The 27,779-nt window shown below is 41.9% G+C and overlaps 1 protein-coding gene across 7 annotated transcripts in view; it reads right to left on the bottom strand.

Moving 5' to 3' along the window:
- The window catches only part of Ltbp1 (latent transforming growth factor beta binding protein 1), a 396,032-nt gene that overhangs the window by 126,262 nt on the left and 241,991 nt on the right, over nucleotides 1-27,779 (bottom strand). For all 7 annotated transcript variants that reach the window (XM_052746278.1, XM_052746279.1, XM_052746281.1 and 4 more), the window contains 4 exons: nucleotides 24,338-24,440; nucleotides 21,022-21,093; nucleotides 8,527-8,649; nucleotides 1,171-1,338 (listed from right to left, as the gene is read on the bottom strand). In XM_052746278.1, the coding sequence (XP_052602238.1) occupies nucleotides 1,171-1,338; nucleotides 8,527-8,649; nucleotides 21,022-21,093; nucleotides 24,338-24,440 (466 nt within the window). The remainder of the gene's footprint in view (nucleotides 1-1,170; nucleotides 1,339-8,526; nucleotides 8,650-21,021; nucleotides 21,094-24,337; nucleotides 24,441-27,779) is intronic.

Here is a 27,779-nt window from a genome sequence, read left to right as displayed (position 1 = left end):
ATGAAAACTGTATCATCGATATCATTTTTGAATGTAGTTACTGTATTTTGGGAAGTAGCCCTGATGTACAATCCCCATCTGGGTTATACTTCGTGTAAGGATTAAAACGCTGTCAAGATTGAACTTCAAGAGAAATGGGTTTATGAACAGGAAAGCTTTTTTAGCAATAAGTGTGTTAGACTGCACGGCAGGGCTGTAGAGCCTATGGGAGGAGTCTAAAAACCATCCACTCTATTAATTCACCAACAGCAACAACATCACTCTTGCCTTAATTGTTCCTTTGGATCCTAACCACTACGAAAGGTGAACTACCATACTGAAGTTTACATCTACATTCTGTCTACTGCTGTGTAATTTGCTGCTTTCAGACGTGACATGGCCCTAGAGATACAATGCCCTCCCCTACCTGGGAAGTGTCTCAAGAGTAAGCAACTAGCGTCGTGTTTCAAAGCTATACCAAGCCAGTAAAAAAGAGACCACGCCTTCCTTGCCCATAAGATGCCCAGCGCTTGCAGATCATGGCTCTTTCTCTTCCCTTGAACTCCTTTTGACTCTGCTTGAGAGTTTATTGATTTTAAAAGTAAGGCACCTAGAGAAATTTACCCTCTCAGAGCCCTGGGTAATTATGAACCCAACTGAGGAGTAAAGACTTAACTTATTGACACTTGACCCCCTTCAAAGTTCACAGTGGCTTTGGCAAGATCCCCTTTAGAGTTATCTTCATAGCGTAAATACAAAACTGAATACAATTCTTTGTATTTCTTTGTATTTCATTAGCCAAGTAAATAAGTCAATGTCCACAAGGCCGTTATTGTGAAACGATGGGCGGTGGACCATTAGGAACGCACATGGCCCTGTACAGCTTTCTGGTTTTTATACTTAAATATCAGTCTTTGAGTTCTGGAAGCTGAGAATAAAATGCAAGGGTTTATCTTCTTGGCTTAACATTCAAAAGGAAGTCTACTGTTGCCCAGAAATAATGGGGAATTCCTTTGTGCATTTTTTTTTTCTGATTGGAGCTTCTGCAGCTAGGTTTTCTTCAGTAATGATACAAACACATTATACCATTAAAAACAAAACTGGGAAACCAAAAATGACCCAAGCTGCTGAAGTCATTTTTTTCCCGTGGCTGGGAACATTTATGTGTGTGTGTCGCTGGCCATGGCTTACCTGTACCTGGGAGCGGACATTTCTCACAGTGTGGTCCCCAGGCCTTGCCCACACTACAGCAGCAGATCTGCTTGGTGAGATGAACAGAGAGAGGGTGCATACACTGCCTTCCGGGGCTGACAAGGCGGTAACAGGGCCCCTTCTCTTCTGACATCACAGGGGGATCGGCTGAAGAAAGAGACAAAGCCTAATGTCATTGAAGAAACGAGTCATCCCGACTTGTAGTTAAAATAAGATGGCCCTTAGAGCACAGTGAGAGACCATGCTTTAAGATAAACCCATCTAGGATAGGGCAATCATTCTTTTTGGCTAAGAGTCCATTCATTAAATCATTCTGGGAATCAGAGCACCAAATGCTATAACTAGTTATTCCTGTACCTGTCTGGATTCTATTTGTAACAAATATTAATATAGGAATGTGTGTATAAGTTAAGCATTTCCACAAATGCCGGCCTGTCCAACAAACCTAGTCATTTACGATTAATCACAACCATGACCCATGACCCTAGACTGCCCGCAGAGATGGTTCTAGGACAATTGGTGAATGTCTAGGCAACATGAAAAACAGGAGTGTGGTTAGTACCATAGACCAGCAGCTGCCCTGTTCAGATGGAGAGCTGGTGGGAGCTCAGAAATAATCCTCACCTAAGGCCAAAGAATATTAATGGCAGGCGGGGAGTAGCTGCTGACCTGCCGAGACACACAAAGTCCCAGTGTAGCAGAGCAGACAAGGTCTCAAGACCTCATTCTGTGCTGCAAAGACAACCAGGCTATGACCATCCAACTCCATCCTTCCCATTCTGATCTTCTACTATACATTAGCAGTGGATGGTTATCACTCAAATGCCTGGCGCACAAGGCAAACTTGAGAGCATGTGTATTTCCATATCTCTTCGCTCTCATGGTATCATCCCGATCTGCCTTCCCTCTAACCCCTGGTTCAACTCATGATTCAACCCAAATTCCTGCCCTTCTCTCTTCGACGCACATTTCCACCTTTCCTACCAGACTGACTTCCCAGGTTAGATGCTCTAAAAAGAATCTGAATAATTAAGCTGTGCAGCAGAGGAAGACGTAAGGGACATGACTGGCTCCAAAGTGTGGATGACCACTTGCCTGGTCCCCTAACTTTTAAGAAACTTGTTGTGATGGTTTAAATGGGAAATGTACCCTATAGTGTATGGCATTTGAACCCTAGGTCCCCAGTGGGCAGTGCTGTTTGGGGAGGTTTAGGGGGTACGGCTTTACTGGAGAAAGTATGTCACTGGGGGCAGGCTTTGAGATAAAACAAACCGACATTACAAGTGACCTGAGGGTTGGAGGATAGGGTTAGATGAAAAACTAGAACACTCCTGAAGATTCCAAACCCACACATGTGCTGAGGGCATGGATCAGGGATAAAGCACTTGCCTAGCTTGCACAGGGCCGTGAGTTCAATCCCTCCGTATGGCAGAAATATAACAAAACAAGCAAAATCACCTTCACAAAATATGCCTAATAAAGGCTGCTCTTGCTGCGGTTTCTAAAAGAAGTGGGTAGACAGAAAAGTCTGCAACTCTCCCACTCTCTCTCACACACTTTCTGGCTTCCGTGCAAATAAGCTAGGGAAGGTCAAAGGTCACAGACTAAAAGTAAAAGAAAGCTTAGCAGCAGGGTACTAGACTCCCAAAGGAGAGTAAACCCTTGGAATGATTGATGTTGCTCACATAATACACATGGGCACTTATGAGTGTGCGTGCACACATGTATATATACTCATGAGAACCCACACAGAATTCTCATGTAGCTCACAGAGGATTTTGCTTCCTCAAATGACTGAGTCTTACTTATAATCCATATTCACACAGAAGCAATGTCAAGACCAGAGCCTATTTTATACACAATGGGGCTTAACTATAAAATCAATCACATTAGTGCTGCTTCTAGGTCTGAGGGCCACGGGCAATTCAGAGCAGACCAGTTTCTTCCAATTCCCAGCATTTGTCCTGTGACGATCAATATCAATTGTTGTATTCTGAATGGGAAATGCCACCCACAGTGTGTCTGAATGCCTGGTGCCCAGCTGGTGATATGGTTTCAGAAGGCTATGAAACCTTTACAAGGTGGAGCCTTGGGAGCTCTCCAAAATTACATAATGGTCGCTTGTCAGTTCAGACCATTTCCTTCTTCCTGACTCAGCCTAGGGAGTTCTGGGACTTATCGGCCATGTGACTCTCTGCAAGAACCTTACTGTAGTCCTTTTCTGCCTCAGTTTCTTCACTTCTAAACCAGGAAGAACAAGCATACATCTCAGGGAGATCTCATAAACACTACATGTGACAATCTATGCACAGAACCTACAGTAAGGTCAGGCACTTATTAAGTACACAATGAAGATTATCGCCACCACATTTTCTCAGAGCAAAGGAGTAGCAGAGACCTGTCTATCCCCCAGGCCATGGTGTTTATCTGGGAGCAAAGGAGTAGCAGAGACCTGTCTATCCCCCAGGCCATGGTGTCATGGCCTATAAGGAAAGATAGGGTCCCTGAGCTGAGGTAGCCATAGAAGAGGTAGAAAAAATAGGAAGCACAAGATAGATGATGAAGACGGAATGACTTCCTTGAAAGCCAAATGAGACGAAAGACTTCAAGCTGACAGACTCCACTTGGTGGCCTGAGCCAACAGTGTGTATGTGGGCAACAAACAATCAAACAAACAAACAAACAAAAAAAAACCACTCAGTTGGCCAGGAAGCCTGATTTAGAGGGACATTAGGAGAGTTAGAAGAAACTCTATTTCACTTTCTAAAACACTAAAAGTAAAATCTAAGGCGGTGGTTCTCGACCTTCCTAATGTTTCAATCCTTTAATACAGTTCCTCATGTTTTGTGACACCCCCCCCCCACCTAAACCATACAATTACTTTCATTGTTTCTTCATAACTGTAATTTTACCACTGTTATGAATTGTAATGTAGATATCTGTGTTTTCTGATGGTCTAAGGAGACCCCTCTGAAAGGATCATTTGACTCCCAAAGAGGTCATGACCCAAGGGTTGAGAACCACTGATCTACAACTATGCAGTTCAATACATCAAGTAAGAGGCAAATATTACTAAATAAAACTTATATAAAATTAAAAGTTCAGTTCCTCTGTTTGGACTGACTAATGTCTTCTTTAGACAGCAGGGATGCAAATATTTCTACTGCCTCTGATTGTTCTACCAAATGGCTATTCAGCTTAATGCTCAGCATACTTTTCCTGAAATGGGCCAGATAACAAATGTTTTAGGTGTTGTAAGCCCCACAGTCCCTGTTCCAACATCCTAACTCCACCATGATTACTACAAGGGCAACCTTAGACAACATGTAAATGGAGATGGCTATGTACCAATAAAACTTTATTTACAAAACCAGACAGTGGGCAGATTCGATCCATGGACTGCAGTTTGTCAACTGCTGACTCAGAACCCCTAAATCTGGATGCTCCAAATCCTAGCATTAAATCTCAACTGTTGATTATTAGCTATGTGATCTGAAGAAGTTTCTAAAACTCTCTTAGCTCTAATTTCTAGTGTGTGAGACACAAACAATATTAAGACATTTGATAAAGAGGGTGGAGAAACTAACTAGAAATCATATATATATATATATATATATATATATATATATATATATATATATATATATATATGACTGGCTTTTTAGAAAGAAGCTCCTCTTCTTTGTCTCATGACCTCTGGGGCAATGGCAGAAGTTCCTGAGCACATCTCCTTCTTGGCTTCCTGTTTCTCTCAGTTAACTCCAAGTTCAAGGATGGAGAATACATAAAACCTCAAAAGCCCCAAGGCAGATTTCTTTCATCTGGGGCCCTTTCCTGAGCTTCAGCAGCAGTCAGTATGGGATGCTTAAATGCCCACAGAAAAACAAGTGCAGCTTCAGAAGGCAGAAAGTCTTCCTTGATGTATTTTACCTTTCTTCAAATTATTGTGATAAGCCCACACTTTCCACTTTTCCCCATAAGACAGGCAGGGGCAGGCTTGGAGTATACTGTTCCAGCACCCTCAGCCACAAGCACAGGTCAAAAGAGGCAGCAAACATCAGCATTCTCCTCCTCTCTTCTTTTTGACTCCATGAAGTCAAGGACAGAGAGTGGGCAAGGCAAGAAAAGCAAACGGCTGCACCCTTTGGCTGGAGTCAAGGAATGCAGAGGGGGTTCACCTTGCTGCACTCAGGAACACAGAGAGCCTCCCAAAGCTCCTCAGGCTTTGCCAAGTGCACTTCCTGAAGTTCACAAAGTCAGCCACGCATTCATGGCCTGGATGTATCCTAATTTCATGCTGCTGAAGCAAATGTTGTCGGTCTCTACCACATGCTTGTACACTCAAGCCTTGGCTGGCATGTGCGTGCGTGCGTGCACGTGTGTGTGTGTGTGTGTGTGTGTGTGTGTGTGTGTGTGTGTGTGTGTAAGCACTTGCTCATTTCCTAATCCCCTTTGCTACTCTCCCATGACTATGAGGCTACACTCTCTGTCCCCACTTATTGAGAACATCACAGTTCTCCTCGGATTCTTTCCAACTGCCTTCAGACTCTTCAGCAGTTTCTTCATCAACAAACCGGGACAAATAGGTACAAATCACAAACCCTGAAGGAACTGGACACACATCCGTGATACCACATGTGGTAAATTCAGAGAAAGAAAAGAAATACATCTGTGGACTCCAATGCTGGAAAAGGGCTCAATTTTAACTCTGAGTTTTAAACTGGAACACTTAACTAGCAACAAATAAATATCCTCTTAATACTTATCATTTCAGCTGTTGCAGCTGAACCGTAAAATTGAATTATTTATTTTTCAAATAAGAATGGATGGTTGTTTAATAAGTTCAGAATTATTTGGGCAATGACAAGGAAAATAAATTCTAAGGAACTGTTCAAGTGTTTCAAAATTCACATTGGCAGGTCTCGACGATTTCATTAAAGCCTGGACGTCTGCCCTGATGTCATGCTAGACATCAGATCTTGTCACACTTTCACAAGTCTGTGGCCAGTTCTCCAAGTTTACCTAATCTGCAACCTTCCATGTGAGAATTCTAACCAAACTATGTCAAGTAAAAAGTCACTGACAACGAATTCTGCATCAAAGCTCTTTACGATAATTGTTGCTTACATTAGAAACCTGTTTAGAGGTTTATGTACTTCAAAGTAGCTGAGAGACACTTGTAAATGACCTGGACATTATCAACAGTTTGGCTTGCGCCCTAACATTCTAAATCCTTACATCATGTTTTCAAACATGACTTGTATGAAAACTTTACAGTCTAATTTAGCCACCTCCAAAAAGCCCTCTGGTTAGGTGCCTGTCTGCTTCAGATCAGAGCCTCCCACAAAAAGAACACAGAAAAGAGAAAGAAAGAAAAAAGACTTACGTGCACAATTTCCTAATCTGCATTTGTCAGTTTGTAAAGGAAAACAGGAGTCATTAGTAACAACGCTTCAAAAGGCTTACATCCACCAAACAGGACTTCCTTTCGTCATTTCTATATCACAGCTTAGACAGAGTTAAGCTGCGCTAAAGCTGAAGGACCATGTCATTGGGAAGAAGAGTGTTTTCACTTGATCAAATGTGAGGCCAGAAAAGCAGGCTGCAGCTTAATAAACACCAAGTCCACATTAGAAGAAATTCAAAGGACCTAGCTGGACGGAAACATGCAGAATCACTCTTCAAGTTACCTTTGAACCATTGTACACAGTCTTTGTTAAATGTGCATTGTCTATCTACTTTCCTAATAAAAGGGTTACAATGAAATATGGCTATCTTTGAAAATTCTGCAGTTGGAGGCCTGGAGAGATGGCTCAGTGGTTAAGAGCTCTGGTTACACTTCCAGAGGACTGAGATTCTATTCCTAGCATCCACATGTTGGCGCATAACTGTCTATAACTCCTGTTCCAGGAGATCCGGTATCGTCTCCTGGCTTCTGTGGGCACCAGGCATAGAGATGGCACACAGACATATGTGGACACAAAACATCCATATACGTTAGAATACAAAATAATATTTTAAATCTGCATTTAAGGCCAGGGAGAGAGCTTAGTTGGTAAACTGCTCACCCTGCAAGCATGAGATACTGAGTCTGATCCCAAGAATCCATGAAAAATCCAGGGGTGTGGCTCCTGCTTATAACCCCAGTGTTGAAGAGGTACTTCAGCACAGAGAGATGGGGATCCCTGGGAGTCACTGGCCAGACAACCTAGCCTAATTGATAAGCTCCAGGCCAATGAGAGTCCCTGCCCCCAAAGGGTGAGGTAAATGGTGCCTGAGGTATGCTCTTTTCTACAGACAGACACACATATACACACCACACACATGCACACACACACAGGCTATACTTTGGAGGCCTTTTTACCTCAGGTGCATCCAATCCAATTGGCATACAGATTGCATAATCTATGTTGATTATATAAATACCCTAGTGAATATAGTGGATTCATTCTCATGAAGGGGGGCCTCTTGGGTTAAATCGTATTTCAATGTTAGAATATGTGACTTCATGGGAGACTTTTACCTTTACTATATAGGAAAGAAAACCCCAGGGACATTCCCCCCAAAACCACTAGCGTCCCTTTGGGGGACCTTTTGTAGATTCAGAGGACATTAGAACAGGGCCAGAAAATCTGAAATGCATGGGCTTCAGAATGATTTTTCCAGGCTTTTCCAATTGAGAAAGTACAGTGAAACCTCATAAAAACAGACTCTGGTGACTCAGGATTTGCAATCATTAAAGGCAGGAGCTGAGACCAAGTCTGAGCTAGCCTAAAGAAGGCTTAAATATTCATGAAGAGGAAAAAAAATCCGTTTTTTATCTCCCAGAACCACAAAGGACTGATGTACCTATTTCAATAAAACTGTTTTCTCCCCACCCTCCTTTTTTTGTTGTTTTTTGTTTGTTTGTTTGTTTGTTTGTTTTTCAAGACAGGGTTTCTGGGTGTAGCCCTGGATGCCTGGAACTTGCTCTGTAGACCAGGCTGGCCTCACCTGCCTGTCTCCTTAGTGCTGGGATCAAAGGCATGCGCCACCACTGCCTGGCTAACTTTTCATTTTTATCCAAATCTATTCCCTCTTTATGATTATGCTCTATTCTGTGTTTTTGCTGTGAAGGACTTTTGAATGCAGTTAAAATGCATCTTGGAGACGGTCCCGTGATATGGATTTAGTTTACCATATTGGCTTGGTCTCCCTGCTCTTGCTCTTATTATTTATGACATTTTCTTCCATATTTTCAGCATCCACTTGAATATTTTCTTCTTTTGGATAACCCCCGCCCCCCCCCCCAGACACATGATCAAAATATAAAAAGCCAAACTGATGATTACTTACGAACACAGCTTGAAAAGGTAGGGTCGGGCCCAAATCCCATTTTGCAGGAACATCGGTAGCTGCCCATGGTATTCAAACACTCACCATTAGGGCATACACCTTGTAGCTGACATTCATTAATATCTGCAAGAAAACAAAAACTGTTCAGAAGGAGTGGCCAGCCAAGCCCTGGTACACAGATTCCAGCTGTTCTCATGTTCCCTTTCTGCTTCGCTGCGATAATCTTGGTTAAAGTAAACAAAGGGAGAACACAGTAGGGACAGAGGAACTAAAATTAAAATGCCTGTGTCTTCATTAAACATTTGCAGTTGTATCACTAGTTCTGATGCACATACGAGTCTTAAGTGCCGGGAATGCACCAGCAAACAAAACTAACCAACCAGCAGGGCCATCTTCACAGAGCTTTTATATTAGTGTATGCTGAGCATTGTGGAGCACAAGGTGAGGCAACAATCCTTATTCTGGAGACACTGACAGCCCAGCTGTGCATAGAATATGTGAACCGCTAAAGTAGTCAAGAATAGTATGGTACCCAAACTAGAACTACTAGAAACTGACATTCAGTTTGGAAACTGCCTATACAGACAGTCAAGAGACCCTGAAAAAGGTTAGAGGCAGTGTTGGGGATGTGTGAGACTTCATCAGGGTAGAAGTTGTGTGTGTGTGTGTGCGGGGGCACTGGGATGGAAGGAATATTTACATGGGTAGAGACTGAAGAATGAGCATAGAGATGGGCCAAGGGAAGGGACTCGGGAAATGGTGAGTCAAGCCACTGAATGGAAATAAGATTTATCAATAAGATAAATAGGATTTATCAATAAGATAGATAGCTGCACACAGAGCTGGTACATGCCCGGCTGGACTTGGATTCAATCTTACTGAGAACAGAAAGCTATATTGAAACATTTTGAGTAGGAAAGCTCTGTTATCAACAGTAGACACCAGGGTAGTTCACCTGGCCAGCCTATAGCTTGGTGAGCAGAGGACACAGGACAAGTCAACTGAAAGATGACGAGCCACAGTGATGAGTCAATGATGAGCCACGTGGGCAACAGTCAGCATAACCAGGAAGATGAGGAAGGTACAATTCATTTTTTAAAAGAACAACTGACAAAGTAAAACACTTGACCTGGTCACCCAAGGCTAGACAGAAAATAGATAAAAGGACTCGAAGATGTCTGGAGAGCTTTAATATGAGAAAAGAGGAAAGGCTTGTGAAAGGAGAATGCTTGAAGATGAAGAATTCAGTTTCGCAGTTAAAGGTCATATTGTGACACCCAAGCAGAAATATCCAGCAGTAGAAGATTCTGGAACAAAGTGAAAGAGATATAGTATGCCTGGAAACATAGAGACTGCCCCACGGTCCAGTCCCAGAGAAAATCAAAATGAGCTGAGAGATAATACACAAATGTGGTGAGTAAAAACTAAATCAAAAGCTTATATAGTCCCTTGTAAATGTAATGAAAAATGAAAGAGAATGAATAAGTTAAAAATGAAAAGCCAGTAGCCATTTTTATTTGATCCAGTGTGGGCTATGAAGCTTAACAGTTAACAGATGTTGGCTGTTAGAGCTTCTACGTCAAGTAATATTTACGTCTTTCCATCAGGAATTCTTTGGCAATCTTTTTTTATGCAGGGTCTTAAAATATTAATTTCCTAAATTAAGATTGGATGCAATGTTAGAAAAATATTACAGAATCGTCATATAAAAGTGAAATACTTCCCTTGATTAAATCATTATTTAAGAAAATATTATTTAAACATGGATGCTAAATGTTCTAAAAATTCATACTTATCTATGTTATACATATTTCATCTAAGACACACACTTTTTAAATTTTTATTTTTTAATCCTTTTCTGTGTATATTCATTGTATGAGGTATTAGGTTCTGTGAGGACACTTTCATATAAGTATATGTTGTATGATGAACAGTTTTTTAGTTAGGGACAAACTGGAACTTGGTACATGACATACAAATGAGAAATTAGTACAGACATGTTATATAAGCTCTACAGACTGCCAACTGGAATGGCAGGAGACAGGGGCCGCTAGATTACACCCAGAAGAACACCAGGCCCAGCACCTGGTGGTCTTCTTCTTTATCAGGCTGTGTACTGTGCTGTAACAATCATTTATGTGTGGCATGTCATTGAAAATATTCCCCATAACTCATTCTTCTTAAGAAAATCACCATGAAGGACCAGGAAGAGAGCCAAGTCCAGCTGGAGCTTACACAGTACAAGCAAAGACCTTATCATAGGATCCAAGCAAAGCCTGAGGTTTGGGTAGCCAGCCAGTCGAGATCAGAAACACCAGACCAAAAAAAAAAAAAAAAATTCATTTTTCTATTTCTCCCTCATGTCTCTACTGGGCTATGATTGTTAGCCTTCTATTCAGTGGCATTTCTGCAATACATTCCATGATCACTTCTTGGGAATCAGAACCTTCCTTTGTTACAAGGCGTTTAAAGGGCCTTCATCTAGCCTCACTGTTGCTCTCAGGTCGAGGTTGAAGGTCCTCCATCTTCTGACCCATAAATGCCTCATTTATAACAATTGACATCCATCTTCTGATTCATGAATGCCTCATTTATAACAATTGACATGAACTCCTTTCCAATGCTTCTCCTTTGGACCTTCCATAGCACAGATCACAGCCTTAACCATGATGCCTTGGGACATAGGGACTAAGAGTTCAAACTAAACAAGTAATAATAAGGACCAAGAGACCTATGGGTGGAGATATGAACAGGCAAGTTGAGAGCGGGAGTCACGGAAGAGTCTCCTGATTTCTACTACTCTAGTAATCTTGGGCCACCATATCCCAACAGCCACTGACCCAACTGACATTAGGAACCTTGAAGCATGACCTTTCTGAACACACTCACAGCTGCCAGGAAGACTCCTACCTCCTTCAGCAGCTGATTGGTTCATATCTTAGCATATATTTCTTACAACATCATGACAAGAGATGCATTATATTTATCTTATGTTTCCCCTATTTATTTTACCTGCACTAAAGTATCTCCATCTGAAGTACATAGTTAAATGTACTCAGGTGTGTTGGCCCATGACTAGAATGCCAGCAGCATTTGGAGATAGAGACAGGAGGAGTATATATTCCAAGTCAGCCTATCTCCGAAAGAAATGCATGTGTTTGGAGAGCAGGGAAAGGTGTATGAAAGGGTTTGGAGGGAGGAAAGGGAAGGGAGAAATGCTGTAATTAAAATACAGTCGCAAAAAATAAGTAAACAAAACAAAAGAACAGCATGTGTGCATATACTATTATGTAGTCACCACCAAGGTCATGATTAAGAACATTTGTTCAGAGGCTGGAGAGATGGCTCAGAGGTTAAGAGTGAGTACTGCTCTTGCAGAGGACCCGAGTTCAGTTCCCAGCACTCTTGTTGGCTACTCAACTCTAGCTCCAGGAGACTCAACACCCTGTGGCCTCTATAGACACCTGCACTCACATACATGCCCCACACAGACATGCACATACATACATATAACTGAAAATAAAGAAATAAAATTAAAAAAAACATTTTCATTGCCTTAGGAAGCTGTACCTAGCCCCTTCCCAGGTGAAATCTCTGCCCCCATGGCTGGTTATTATTCTGATAGCTGCCAGTTGCTTATTCTTGTGAAGCATGTTGCTTATTTTATGTAATTTATTTTACTCTTTACTATGAAGGTTTTCAGTATTGTTGCACACAGTAGCTCAGTCTTTTCATGGTGTGTCACATGTTTTTCTGTGAGGAAACCAAACGTAACCATTTTAATACTGCATTTGGTATTTTTTCCCCATTTGAGGCTATTATTATCAATGGTCTGTGAGTATTCATAAACACGTATGTGTACACACATACACACTACAGTATCTACCTATATGTACACCTATAGGACTAGACAGGAAGACCTCAGTACTCATTCTCTTGAGCCTATATTTAAGAGCAGAATTTCCAGGCCACTAGAGAAGGCTTATATTTACTTTAAAAAGCTGTCCAGGAGTTATGCCAACTTCCACTCCCAGTTGACAAGTCCTTGTCAACTTAGTATCAATCTTCTGACTAAATTCAGTCATTTTGGCAGAGGGCAGTGCTGTGACCTTGAGGTTTTAGTCTGCTGTTCTCAGATGAGAATTGACGCCGAATATTTTTTTATATACTTCTTAGCCATTGAGATGTAAAACATCTTCTGCTGAAGTGCAAACACTTACAGGAAGTGTTTATAAGTTTGGAGGATTGCTGCTCTTTGGGTTTTGCTCGATTCTGCTTGAAATGAGGTCTCACTCTGTCATCCCAGGCTGACCTAGAATTCATTGTGTAGCTCAGGCTGGCCTCAAACTCACAGCTATCCTCCTGTTCTACCATCCTAAGTTCTGGGATTTTAGGTGTGAGTCACACGCTCCTATCCATCAGAGGGAGGATGGTCTGTGATCCTCAAAGGGAGATGTGATCCACTCCTGCCTAGAGAGCATCTGGCTTTCACGAGGACTGGGAAACTCAAAGAGGATGGATATCAGGGACACTAGACATTCCAAAAGCAATATCCTTGACAAAGAATTGCTCTGCCCAGACTTACAGAATGCACCGAACATTTCAGACATGCAAAACAAAGCATTATGAAATAAGGGAGGATGAGGCAGAGGTAGGAGCTGGCTATGTAAGACAGTCTGGTTTACTTCACTATGTTTCTATCAACAATGTGCAAATCAAACTTTGGGAAGAATTACATTCATAAATTATCAGCATCCATAGGTAAACTATTACATCAAAAACTATACAGACATGCTCTCTCTCTTTTTTTTTGCCATCCTGTCTTCCATCCCCTGTTATATTCTGAGAGGTGTATAGATGGTCTATTACCTTTGTGTTAAAGGAAAATAAAAAAGTCAAAAGCTTGTCACGTATGACTGCTCATTTAGTGTTTCAGAGATCAATAAGAAACATGAACTATCATTCAAAAGACCTTCTGAGGGAGTCAAGTTCTTTTGACTTTTCTAAATAAAGGGAAAGGAACTGCAGATCCACAGGCAGGTGAAGGACAAAACATAGGTTATACTGAACATATCCCATCCAGATAAAATAAGCTTATGGACCACTCTAAGTGAAGATGGTAGGGGGCCAAAGTTTAACAACCAGATGAAATGTGACTGGCAAATTGTGAATCATAATTCCACCCGGACTTCAATTCCAAAGGCTATTTTCCTTACTTAAGCTTCTCCCAGCACCACACACATTCAAGGAGAAAAATCTTCTAACTCGATTATAAAATATAAGTAACTGACCCTTGCCAAATACAATAGAGATCAGAAACCTCACATTTTATGGGGTCAACCACATTTCTTTAAAGTACTCAGTCTAAGCCAAAAGTACTTTCATACTCGGTTTAAAAAACAAAAGAGGTAAACAATTAGATTTATTCCTTATTCTTCCTCTGCAGGCCACCATGGTCTCTGACAGTCCATGGGGCCCAATTCTCATCAGGAACAGCAAGTGTTATGATACAGTGGTGGGTGGAGCCACACAGACAGCACTCAGTGGAGAGTTTTATTTAGTGGAGAGAAGCAAGAGGGGAGAGGGAAAGAGAGAGACAGGGAGGGGGAGGTACGCGCTACCTCGTGGGGGGAAGGGGGAGAGAGAGAGAGAGAGAGAGAGAGAGAGAGAGAGAGAGAGAGAGAGAGAGAGAACAAAGGGGGAGGAGTCCTTCCTTAAAGGGAACATAGGATGACATTACGACACTGGGCGGGCCAGGTTATTAGCCGCTTATTGGCCAGGATTCCAAGAAGTGGGTCTGAATGCTAACAGCAAGAACACCCCACATAGCACCACTCACTTGGCTCAAGAACCAAAGCTAAAGTAAAGGCTGAAGGAGACACACTCCTACAGCCACCCCTGCACATACTCCTGTCTCCAGCCCCAGTGCTGTGAGGGCAGGCTAGGAGTTCACAGAGGCCAAGGGAAGAGGCTGACAGGGCTGCGTCGAGAAAGCAGAACGCATGAAGCCACATCCAGCTCACAGAAAGATTTACATGTTTCTCCCCTTCCTGAAAACACTTGCAAGTGGTTTTACCTCTACAGCCTACCAGCGCAGCTCTGACTTTCTTGGGAGGATTCAGAATAAAAAAACCATCTAAGTGGTTGAATATTGGCCAAATCACATAACTTAACCTAAAGACGAATGGTCTTCTAAGGGATGGGGATGTTACTCAGGGGCAGAGAGTAACTACTTGGTATAGATGATGCCTTTAGTTTCATACCCAGCCCTGAAGAAAAAAAAATGTTAAATAGTCTATTGTTGAGAGCACAAAGGTCCTTGTGCTCACAGACAGCGCTAGGGAAGGCAGGAATGTTAAACACACAGGGTTGTCTTTTCTTTTTCTTTCTTTCTTTTTTTTTTTTTTTTTTTTTTGGTTTTTCGAGACAGGGTTTCTCTGTATAGCTTTGCGCCCAGGCTGGCCTTGAATTCACAGAGATCTACCTGGCTCTGCCTCCCGAGTGATGGGATTAAAGGTGTGCGCCACCACCGCCTGGCTGTCTTTTCAAGAGAAAATATCTATAACTTGTTTTCTGGCCAAAAGGCTGGAAATGGAGATGGCTAATAGCCTAGGTATCCATTGTGCTATCTTTAGGGCCAGGCCATACCTACCTCTCTCAAACACAACCAGAACTGGATGTGGCTAACAGCTCAGATGACCTCTGCTCTATCTGAATGACCAAGACCACACCAGATCCTCCCTTACACCCTTAAGATGACACGTATAGCCTATCTATACAGCGCATCTTCATGCAAGAAGTGACATGTACTTTGAGAAGAGTTTTGATGTAATCATGCCTCCTTGTACACAGGGGATTGTGTTACACCAGGAAACTTGAGGATCTTTATACAGTGGGGAAGCCATAAGGCTTTCTAGAGACCCAGTTGTGTCTGCTTAGCCTTGATGATGGAGAGAAATCCTAACACAGAATTCCCTCAGCAGTAGGACTTCCATCTGAAGACAGAGAAAAATGCCTTGAGACCAATGTTTTCCTCCGTGAGATGGATGAGTTGGCTATTTAAGATGGTACATTGGTGTGCTAGATAGTTTTATGTCAACTTGACACAAGCTAAAGTCATCTGAGAGGAAGGAACCTCAACTGAGAAAATCCTCCATAAGATCAGGTTGTAGGCAAGCCTGTAGGGCATTTTCTTAATTAGTGATCAATGGGGGAGGGCCCAGCTCATTGTGGGTGGTGCCGTCCCTGGGCTAGTGGTCCTGGGTTCTATAAAAAAGCAGGCTGAACAAGCCATGTAGAGCAGCAAGCCAGTAAGCAGCATTCCTCTATTGCCTCTACATCAGCTTCTGCCTCCAGTCCCCTGCTCTGTCTGAGTTCCTGTCTTGACTTCCTTCAATGAAGAACAGTAATGTGGAAGTGTAAGCCAAATAAACCCTTTCCTCCCCAATTTGATTTGGTCATGGTGTTTCATCACAGCAATAGAAACTTTAAGACAAATGAGATGGGGGAAATGGTTGTCTGTAAAGTGTTTGTTGCACAAGTGTGAAGACCTGAGTTCAACTCCCATCACCCACATAAAAAAGTTAAGCAAGCCTGCATTTCCAGTGCTTGTGAGGCAGACACAGGAAGATCTTTGGGGCTGGCAGGCCAGTTAGTATAGCTGAATCAGCAAGCTTCAGGTTTAGTGAGAGACCTTGTCTCAAAAAATATTTGGTAGAAAGCAATTGAAAAAGATGTTCCATGTCAGCCAGCCTTTGGCCTGCACACATATGTACTCACATGCTTATATACCCACATGAACACACACACATACATACATACGTACATACATACACACACACACACACACACACACACACACACACACACACATACACACACACATGCTTCACTTAATTTAAGTAGGGAAGACTGCTCTCGAAGAGGGCATAGGTATGTAGCAGGGCTGCAAGGAGAAGTCAGTGAAGAATACAGCAAAGGAGGAGTGCTGTGGGATGGTCTGTATGGCAAATGTGTTGCTGATTGGTCAATAAATAAAACACTGATTGGCCATTGGCTAGGCAGGAAGTATAGGCAGGACAAGGAGGAAAATAAAGCTGGGAAGTGGAAGGATGAGTGGGAGACACTGCCAGCCGCCATGATGACAAACAGCATGTGAAGATGCCGGTAAGCCACGAGCCACGTGGCAAGGTATAGATTTATAAAAATGGATTAATTTAAGCTGTAAGAACAGTTAGCAAGAAGCCTGCCACAGCCACACAGTTTGTAACCAATATAAGTCTCTGGGTTTACTTGGTCAGGTCTGAGCGGCTGTGGGACTGGCAGGTGAGAGAGATTTGCCCTGACCGTGGGCCAGGCAGGAAAACTCTAGCTACAGAGGAGGGGCTCTGGGGATGCTGTATAAAGACAGCAATCGATAGCATCACCTCAGCAGTCAAAAATAAAAGCTGATTGGCTACATGCTGTTAAGTGAGAGAGGACAGACACAAAATAATACATACTGGGTTGGGCATAACGGCACAAGCCTATACATATTCAAGAGTATCCCGGACTCCATAATAACTTTGGGGCCAGCATGAACTACCTAGAAGGAGCCTATCTCAATGAAGGAGGAGGAGGAGGAAGTAGAGGAAGAGGAGGAGGAGGAGGAAGGAAAAAAGAAAAAGATGATGACAAAGAGGGGGAGGAGGAGAGAAATAAAAAATAACAAATTTGAAAATTTTCTAAAGATACAAAACTAGTCTATGGTTGCAAGAGTTAGAATACTGATTACATCTGGAATAGAGGAAGAAAGTGAATGAAATTCCAGGCAGGAAACAGGGCAGTTCCAAGGTACAAGCTATATTCTGTGGGTTGACCTGGGGAATAATGATACAAGAACGTTTGCTTTGTGATAACTTGTTGAACTAGACAATCTTTTGACTCTACCTTGGTATCTGTGCACTGGTCTACCTGTGGATTACACACCCATAAAAAGTTTGTAAATGAAATCATTTCATGTATAATATAATCACCAGGTGAGTCTTATTTAACAAATATGATTCTTAAAAATGTGTAAGTTTTTTTTTTTTTGAGTCTAAATAAAATTTGGTCATAGGTACACTTTAGGGAATACCTATAAAGAGCCAGTCAGTGGAAGTTTTGGCGATGAGTATCATTGCCATGAATGTATCAGTTTTGTTCATTATTTTGTTAAAGCAAAACAACCAGTATAATAATAAAATGCTAACAAAAGAAAGGGCAACTCCTTTGAGAGGCTCATCCTGAGTCAGTTATAACTCAGTGAGTTTGGAGAGTGAATTAAGCTAATTACATCCTGCTGACTCAAATTGCTGTCTGAGTGTAGGAACAATATCTTACCCACAGCTCATGACACAGCCTTCTATACAGGGCAGGAATGCCCCATCAATTAACATGTGTGGAACAGTGAATCACTGGGAAGGTTTTCAAGACTATCCTTGAAAAACTAACATTTATACCATCAGTGATAAAAACTATAAGATATCTTATATTTACATATTTTGACACAATCTGTACTATTTTTGGCAGGTGATTTTAAGGTAGAAAACAGTTTTGGGTTTTTTTTTTTGTTTTTTTAGTCTGTAAACTTAGTCATGAAACTGGTAAGTGATTTTAGGGATGCCAAGAGATGCTTGCTTTTAAAAATTATTTAGTTATTTAGCTGCTAGAAGTACATCTGCCATGGTTTGGTTTGGGGGACAAGGTCTCATGCAGCCTAGGTTGGCCTCCAACTCACTACAGAGATGAGAATGACTTTGAATGACTCATCTTTCTACCCCTAGTTCCTAAGTGCTGAGATTACAGATGTTGCCATCATGCCCAGTTTAACGGTGCTGAGGACCAAACTCATGGCTTCAAAGATGCTAGGCAACCACAGGACCATCTGAGCCACATCCCTACTACGTTCTGCATTTTAAATACTCCTATCTCATGATTGGGTGAGGGGTAGTGAAGACACTATTGGAAGAGAGGAAGTGTCTAGCATTTGATAATGCAATCAAAAAGTAGGCGTTCCTACTACTAGTTCAAGACAGCACTATTTCATTTATTTCTCCTTCTATATCAAACCACTGGCAAAATAACCAAATGACAGATGAAGAATGTCACTCTAGGTCCACCAGGAAACCCAGCCGAATTGCTTGCTATGATAGATGAAGCAGGTTATGCCAATTCCATCACGCTAAGGAGAGAGGGGCAGCTTTCAGAGCGGCATGTGTGGGGATGTGCAATAAATCATTCTCTTGAAAAGATAATTACTGACTCACTAGAGAGGAGAGAGGGAAAAAATCCTTAAGGGTCACGATTTGAAAGCTTCTCAAGTTAACATGTGCATAGTCGGTTCTTTGTTATTCAGCGCACATTGGTAAAAGCTGCTTCGGGACCTGAAGGGAATAATGTTACTCTAGTTATTAATCACTTTAATTTTCAATGTGCTTTGTAAACAGAGAGGACTAGAGAGTGAGAGGACAATGTGGGAGGCACAAGCAATTAGATGCTTAATGGGTTCCTTTTGAATTTCTGTTGGGGATAACAAAATCAAAAAGCTTCAAGGCTCTAGGAAACCCGAGTGTGCATACGTAATTCAAGAAAGTCCTATTTCATCTTGCCAACTAATAATATGACAAAGGGAGGGAAATGAAGCCTTGCTCTCAATAGTAATTACAATAGATTATGCTGAATGAAATCACATTGTTTCATGAGTCCAGCTTCTCTGTAGTATAATTTAGCAATGCCTTCTTGAGGCACCATGAAATAGAATGTTCTGTGATACTTCCATCCAGAATCCTTGCCAGAAAGCATAATGCTGCTTTGCAGGCCTCCTCCTGAGACCATCATGAGCCAGGATTTGGGGTTACTAACCAACCATCAGAGGATTCGCTCAGCATGCACCACACTTGCTAAAGATCCCTCGGCCATACCAACAGAGGAAGACACAAAATGCACAAGCATCTCCTGAAGATTCTCCAATCTCTTAAAATAATGGCAAAGCTTCACCTATACTTTTCTTTTCTTTCTTTTTTCTTTTTTTTTTTTTTTGAAATCCAGGCAGGATCTTTGTGTACAGCCCAGTATGTGGTAGAACTCGCTAGGTTCAGTCCACTGAGTTTGATACCTGTACTGAACAATTATCTAACCTCTATGGACTCCAGTGTCTCCATCTGCAATACATACACAACATCACATACATCACAAAGACATTTGCGGGGAGAACAGATATTGCTGAATAAATATATCGTACCAGACATATGACTGGGATAAAATAAGCAGTTATTAGAATAAAATTAACTAATTGTTAAGAAAATTCAAGTTTAAGGCCAGCCTGCTCCTTATATTTCAAAAAAAAAAAAGAAAAGAAAAGAAAGAAAGAAGGAAATTAGTTATTTGTTTACCACTTTATAAGGTTCTGGACACTGGTCTTAATGTTTAGACACAAAATTTATCAAGAATCACCAAAAAAAACTTAGTTTTATCCCTAAGCCATTGGTACTTCCCCCAGTAAAAAACAAAGCAATAATAACTCTCTTATCAATCATAAATAAACCCTTTCTTCACTCACACTATTTTTAATCTGTCATGAGCTCTAGATTCTGAGTTCATGAATCAGTAAGGCTGGGATCTTAGTTGGGGCCAATCAAAATCTACCCAGAAAACAAACTTGGAAGCAAATTCTTAAACCACAACATAAAGAAATAATTTCAGGACTAGGCAGTAGGAAGACATCCTTGCTCTGCCTGAGCACTCTTGGCAGTGATCCCACCAAGTAACTAAATCAAAACTTGATGATATTGAATACTAAAGTAGGCACTGGTCAAATTAAGATATGGTTTTGGCTCTACTCAGCCACACAAGAGATGCTTAACCTTTCAGCATAGCTTTAGTTTCTTCACTCATAGGACCAAGACTAGATGAATTATGAGGTATTCCCTATATATACAGCTCCCCTAGTGTGCTAAGGAAATGAAGCAAAAGTACTCAGGGCATCTCTCATTGAACTCCCTAGCTTTTCTGACTGCCTAGGGGACAGAGGTTCATGGTCATATTTAGTTGTTTCATAATTTGAGATGAGCAGCAATATATTCATGGGAGGAGGAAGGGGAATTCTGTTGTGAACGATGAGTCATCAGTGAAGTACCTCTGCCAAGTGGGTATAGGTACGGGTACCCACTCATCCATATGACATGACCAGCGTGGGGACCCAGGGTCTGCTCAGTGCCATCCACACTCCTGCAGGTTTTTGCCATAAGTTAACAAAAGGTAAGAGTTCCAGAAGTGTTAGAGAGTAAGGAGGCAACTTTACTAATCGCACATTAAGCATCAGTATGCCCTTAGTGACATGGAAAGAGCAAGAAGTCATCCACCCTCCATGTAACTGTAACATGCTGAACCCAGGGGCATCATGTGGGAGAACAGCTCATGGTTCCAAAGTGCCAAGACACCCATCAAGACCACGTCAGTAACTTCAGGAAGTCTTACCTTGACAGAATGTGTTGTTAACACGCTTATATCCTTGTAGGCATTCCATCATTTGAGTATATCCATGGTAGGCTGTAAGTGGGGGAAAAAGCCTTCATTATATGCGCAGTTTAAATTCTGATGGTCTGAAACTGCTAGATGTGGTACCATTTATGGCACCAATACAACAGATTTATTGTTTACAAGCTATCGATACCAATAAAGAACTCTACAACTGCTTCCACCCCCTGCCTGTTTTCGGTCTACTTCCTATTTTGCAATAACTGTAGTCCTAGGAAGTTGCCAGCAAATCTTTATTGTGTTAACGGAATCATAAGACTGTTTCGTATTATCTCCCAATTAGTGAATAAGTCTTCCTATCACAAGACGCATTCCTCTGCAGTGATTTGTTTCAGAGAATGGAGGGTTAAAAGGGGGGGAAAGCTGACTTGTGGAAGTTGCTCCATTCATCAGTTGGCCTCACGTCCAGTGTTGTCCCATATAATGAAGACGCTGACATGGGTGCCTACAGAAACTGGGACCTCAGCTGGGAGTCCTTCAAAGACAAAACGATCATATTCAACAGTCTCTTCAAGAGCCAGGCCAGATCATCCCTCAAAGTTTTCCTCTGCTTATGATTCGATGTTAATTTTCTCCTCAAACTGTATGAAAGCAAGAGACTTGTTCGCACTAAGCACATTGCTAATAGATGACAGACTAGTTAATGAAATCATTTACAGATTTAAAATTAAGCTTTCAAAGCAGAAAAAAATTATCACCAATGAAAGGGTTTTGTATGTGGCTAAACAAAAACTTCATTAAATAAAAGCCACTTGAAAGTTGAAGTTTAAACTATTTTGGGTGGAAAAAGAAAAAAAACAAGGGCATGGAACCGAAAACTATCATATGTAGCGGCCAATGGAAGTCTTCTCTGTTCCAACATGAATATGATTTAGAGAGTAGTACCAACCAAGGGGAGGAAAGTTTTTAAGAAGAATGTGACCTTGACTGTGCTTCTCGGGGGTGAGTCACTCTAGACAGTACAAGCAGAAAAAAAAAAATGCCAAGATGTTAGAGTTCGCTTCATTCATCATGGCCACTGGCCCGGAACCAAAGAGATCTCTTCAATTCATACATCAAATGAGTCAACCTATGGACTTACTTTCACCGACATTTGGTTAAAAGAGCAACTTTGTCCTTTCCCATTCAACTGAACTCACCACCAAGACTGAACTGTGGAGCTAACAACAGCATAGAAAGCAGCGAACTCGCTCTCAGATGATGCAATGCCAGATATAAATGACTGGAGGTCAGGGATGACCTTAGGAATTAAAAGGGCAGGGGTGATAAGGACCCCTTTGCCTCTGACCCCTGACATCTGTCACTCTGGGCTCCTTTGGAATTTAGAAAAGAGAAGAAATAGAAATAGCTAAGATTTGTAGAGAAGACACAAAGAAGCAAGCAAATGGGGAAAGAAAACAAGGAGGAAGATGGGAAAAGTGTCTTATACTAAGATATATACTTAGACTAAAACCCAAGTTAGAGGATCTCTTCTCAGACTCATCCTTAGACCTAACGGTGGGAAACATGTCACCACCCACAACATTACTAGACAAACCCACACGGCAAATGAAGGGTGCATGGCTTCCAAAACAGATGACAATGTGTTTTCGACAATTTAGATGCAGATTCCTGGTTAATGACTCCTCAGAATCAACAGCAAATGACAACAGTGGCAGTCAAGTTCTTATCACCCCAACTCTAAAAGCCATGTCCTTTAAATAATTCCAAATAGATCCCAGAGATCCCTTCAGTCAGATAACCAAGATGATTTAGGCAAACAGGTCTTCAAGTAAGGTGAGGTCAACATTCACCCAGCTATCTGGAAATCTATACTGCTAATCATTATTCAGTCATCTTGAAAAAAATCTATTCTTTCACTATTGAATAGCTCATGTGATTTTTCTCCCTCTTCAATGAAGAACTAACTTTCACAAACCTTAGCAGAAATTTCTATCAATGAGTCCTCTAAGAAACATCTACATGATGGCTCACACCATGCACAACTCTACTTCCAGGAGATCTGACACCCTCTCCTGACCTTGTGGGTATAAGACACAAGTGGGGTACACAAATGTGCATGCAAGCAAGACACTCATACATAAAGAATAAAATGAATAAATCTTAAAAAGGGTTGAAGACAACTGAGACTGTCAATCCAATTAACCATTACTTAAGATGAATAAATAAAAATCATCTGATTGAAGCAAATGAGAATAAGGGGGGGCAATTATAAAAGTCTTCAGCTCTATGAGACAAAGACTGATGAAGGGGTGTGTGGGGGGTCACATTTTGGCAAAAACAGAAGTGTAAGAAAACTTGACCTAAAACAAGTGTCATCCTTCTAAGAAGTGCTTCTCAGAAATGTCAGCAGGAGTTAATGCTACATTCAAAAACTAAAGTTAGAATCTGTTGTAGAGAAGAAGGTAATGGAATGGCGTGAACTTGGATTTATTCAAGTAGCAGTTTCCGCAAAACACTCCGAGGGCAAATTGCAGCATGTTGGTATTGCAGCCACTGAAGACTGGATCAGCACAGCAGGAGTGCTAAGAAAAGGGAAGCAAAAGACTGGGCTCCATGATTACACATTTCTTTATTGCAAATCAGTAAGTCAATTCCTCATCTGAGCTTTTTTTCATGAAAGGCAGAGATGTAACCGAATGAAATCTGTAGCCTAAGTTGTGGCTACTCACAAAATTTCCATTTAAGGAATCTCACCTAATAAATAGTAACTGTACTGACTTTTTAAAATAGGGTTTGAAAGACTTGTTCCCCATCTTAAAAGCCATCTATTTCCCAGGGTCAGAAGAGCTGACTGTGCTCATCAACTCTTCACAGTACCTCCCCAACATAAGAAATTAAACTGAAGAAGGCCACTGATAGCTCTGCATGTTTTAAAAAAAGAACTGATATAAAAGTTTTTTTTTGTTTTTTGTTTTTTGGTTTTTTTTTTTTTGGTTTTTCGAGACAGGGTTTCTCTGTGTAGTTTTGTGCCTTTCCTGGATCTCGCTCTGTAGACCAGGCTGGCCTCGAACTCACAGAGATCCCCTGGCTCTGCCTCCCGAGTGCTGGGATTAAAGGCGTGCGCCACTACCACCCGGCCGATATAAAAGTTTTAATAGTCTTGCAATATTTCTAGAAATGCAGGTTGTAGCACTATCTTCTGGAATGCAGCCAGAGATTTCTCTGAAGGTCTTGGAGACTCATCATTAAGAGTCATGGTAGGAAAAGAGGTATGCTCCATTAACCAGCAAAGGAATGATGACATGTCACTTACATGGCTTCTTGGGGCATTTCTGGCATTTGTTAAAGCCCCAGGAGGTCCCCACTGTCCCACAGCAGTCCTCTTGCTTGGAAAGGCCAGGGAGCGCTTTGCCGCACTGCAATGAGGTGTGAAATGCGTAGGTTAACTGAGTGCAGGATGCTCAGCCCCAGAGCTGGGGTGCTTCACAGTCACTTTATAAACAGTTCCCTCGATACCGTGCAAATTACAGAGGAAAAGAACAGCTATAAAACTTGGAGGCCAAAGACTAGGACAGAGTCGATACAAGGCAGGAGCGAACAAGCACATTTCCACATACGAACTCCTTTGCATTTTTAAAATCTTACGTATATCCGAAGCAGCGGCACAGGTCCACGTACAAGGCTTCTGGTTTTTACCGCTTGCCTGGATTTTCCCTGACTACACCCTGTCCCCTCACCTGGGGAATATATGTCAGCTTTCGGGTAGCCCCACAGCAATTGCTTGTTCAAGCATTCCCTCGCTGGCTTGTTCTTTCACTGTTCCTTTGCTCTGTGTTTAGTGAGCACTTGTAATATGTCCTGAGAACTGGGATACAAAAAGATGGACATGTGCACTACTGGACTGAAATCGGTAGCCAGAAAACTACAGAATCAACTGGGAAGTAGGCAAGGGAAGAATCACGGAACCTGAGGAGAATCAAGAAGGGGCAATATAAGAGATGGCTATAGGCTGAGCCAGATCAGTTCTGGCAGAGACTAACGCTCCAGGGAGATCAACCAAGCTAGGAAGGGGCTGGTAATTTTAATCAAGACAAGCCCAGGTAGGCAGAATGGATACCCTTAGAACTACAGTTCCATATTGTCAATCTCAAGGTCAGGTGAGACACCTAACCGACCACAGATCAGATGACCCTGATCTGAAGTTACTTAGAACTACCTAGAAAATCGATCCTGTCCTGCAAGATCACCCAAGGACCAGAAGGCAATGAGACTTACTTGACTCTCACTCCCCTGCTGCACAGGATAAGACATGCCCATGTCTTTGTCTAGTGTACAGATGGGGAGCATCTAAGGAGTTTCTCTGCTTTGCCAAAGAAGATTTCTCAAACGGTTTCCAGAGTCATCTTTTCTAAAGGAAATTTGATCGCATAATTCTACCAACTAACAACCTCCACAACATTGTCTGACATCCCTGGGCAGGACAGAGAAGTCCCCTCTTGTCACACATACTGCCTTCCACCTCTGAGCATCTATTTAGGCTTGGCAAAGGACCCTTCATTGTCTGAACTCAGGTCTGTTTGAATGTTGTGTTCTCTCTCTCTCTCTCTCTCTCTCTCTCTCTCTCTCTCTCTCTCTCTCTCTCTCTTTCTCTCTCTCTCTCTCTGGAATGCTATTACATTTTTTTCTTTCCTCCAACTTTGTTTCTAAACAAGAATCAGCACTGGCTCCTCAGATCGTGACTCATTTTCCTGACTTCAAAGATGATTCTACACAGGTCCATGGCTACCAATTTCAGCCCAGTGCTTATGTTTTAAGGACTTCTTATCTTTCCATCCTCACACACGGCACATTTCAAGTGCTCAACAATGTTGAGTGGAGGAACAATTACTATGGGAAAACCCATCAGAAGTTAGCAGACATGCCCCAGGACAGTCATAATGCGGAAAGTCAAAGCGAATGGTGACCCTAAGAAGAACAAGAAGGTGTAGACACCACCTGGCAAGCCTCCATGGACAGTGTTTCCTTCCTGCTGGGTCCAGGCATGCCTCCTTCTGAGTAACTACATACGCAATCCATAAAGCGAAACCACATCAGAGAAGGCCAGCTAGGATAACAGAGTTTTAGATGTAGCACGGTGTCGATGGCCTCAGGCTTTCGTGATTTTATACGATTTTAATAATTTTGACAAGTGTTATATGCTTTCCAAAAGCAGTATGTGATGGTGGTTAAAACAGTAACTGAGACACTCTAGAGACCTGGGTATGAATTCTGGTTGTAGGACTCCATACGCACACAGTTAGATGAATTTTCTTATCCATAACATGGAATAAATAATAGCCCCTTTCTACATGGTCATGAACTTGAAAGGTAAAATCCATGTACAATGCGGAGTACTAGGCCTGACATGTGTAAGTGCTAAGTAAGCTATCACTCCTATTACTATCATTTATCATTATCATATCGTCGTCGTCATCATCATCATCATCATCACCATCTGAAAGTTCCTTATTCTAGATGTCCCACATCAGATCCAAGTGGTCAGACTCTTCAGGGAGCAGGGGGCACATGAATAGTTTGGAGTGGACTGTGAGTGTTCTGTGAAACAACCTGGTTAGTTTAACCATCCACTTCAAAGTACCATAACCAACAAGAAATGAATTGCTAGGACAAAAATGGATTTCCCTGGAATAAAAGGTAATCCTGAAGACATTTTGAGTTGGTCTATTTTTGAGAAGAACCTAAATATATATATATATATATAATAGCATCTCAGGGCAAGTGAGCAAGGCCAAGGTCACCACATCCATGACTCCTAAGAAGTCACTCCACAGACAGGATGAGATAGGCATGCTTTTCTTGAGAGAGGCAGGAAGGCAAGCCAGTTGGTTGAGCCGACATTGTTTGACTGTTATAAATCAGTGCACTGATAGGGAAGCCTGTATGCAGGTAGCTCTTTGCTAGCTGAAGGCACTGCATGGAGTGGGAATGCTCTAATCCCAGATCTGGATCTGCTCCAGGTCCAAGACAGGAAGCACACACACACACACACACACACACACATTCGCGCACGCGCGCGCGCACACACACACACACACACACACACCACATAAAGAAGAGAAAGAATCAAGGTGAAAACAAATTATCCGAATCAAAATAGTTGCCCAACTCCTTGATCTTAACCATAGACAATTAAAACCCAAAACATGGTTAGGAGCAGGAAAGGAAAGGGACAATGACTCAGGAATAAGACAAGAAACAAATAAAATCACAGAGGGCTCCATTGCTGAAACCTGGCTGCCAACATCTGCTTAGCATGCTCTTCCAGTTTCATAAATTGGTTGGGCTTATTTGAGACACCAACCACTTTGCACACAGCTCATTCTTGTACCAGACTCTGGGTTCTTCCCTTAATCAGGCGAAGCACTCAACACTTGCCGATTTTATATGCTCAAAATGTTAGTAGCAGTTAAAATCCAATTTTCACCTTGGATTCCTAGAATGTTTTATTTGGTAGGGCAAAAATAAATCATTTCCCTCTACTGGGCCTCCAAAAAGGTACAAGGTTTTCATTACATGATCCAAGCTGCTTTATCCCATGGCTTTGTTTTTGCAGGTCTAGAGCCAAGAGCAGCACAAGCCATCCAAATTGATGGAATAAATGGGATGCGTAGGTGGTACCATGGAACTGTGTGCGTTGTCTCGAAACTGGGTCCACACGGGGTAGGAATGAGCTATGAGGGATGAAGTCATGGTTA

Source organism: Peromyscus californicus, unplaced genomic scaffold (assembly GCF_007827085.1).
Source record: "Peromyscus californicus insignis strain IS unplaced genomic scaffold, ASM782708v3 Scaffold_1__1_contigs__length_55948999, whole genome shotgun sequence".
Taxonomy (NCBI): domain Eukaryota; kingdom Metazoa; phylum Chordata; class Mammalia; order Rodentia; family Cricetidae; genus Peromyscus; species Peromyscus californicus.
This window is presented reverse-complemented; position numbering and strand designations above follow the sequence as displayed.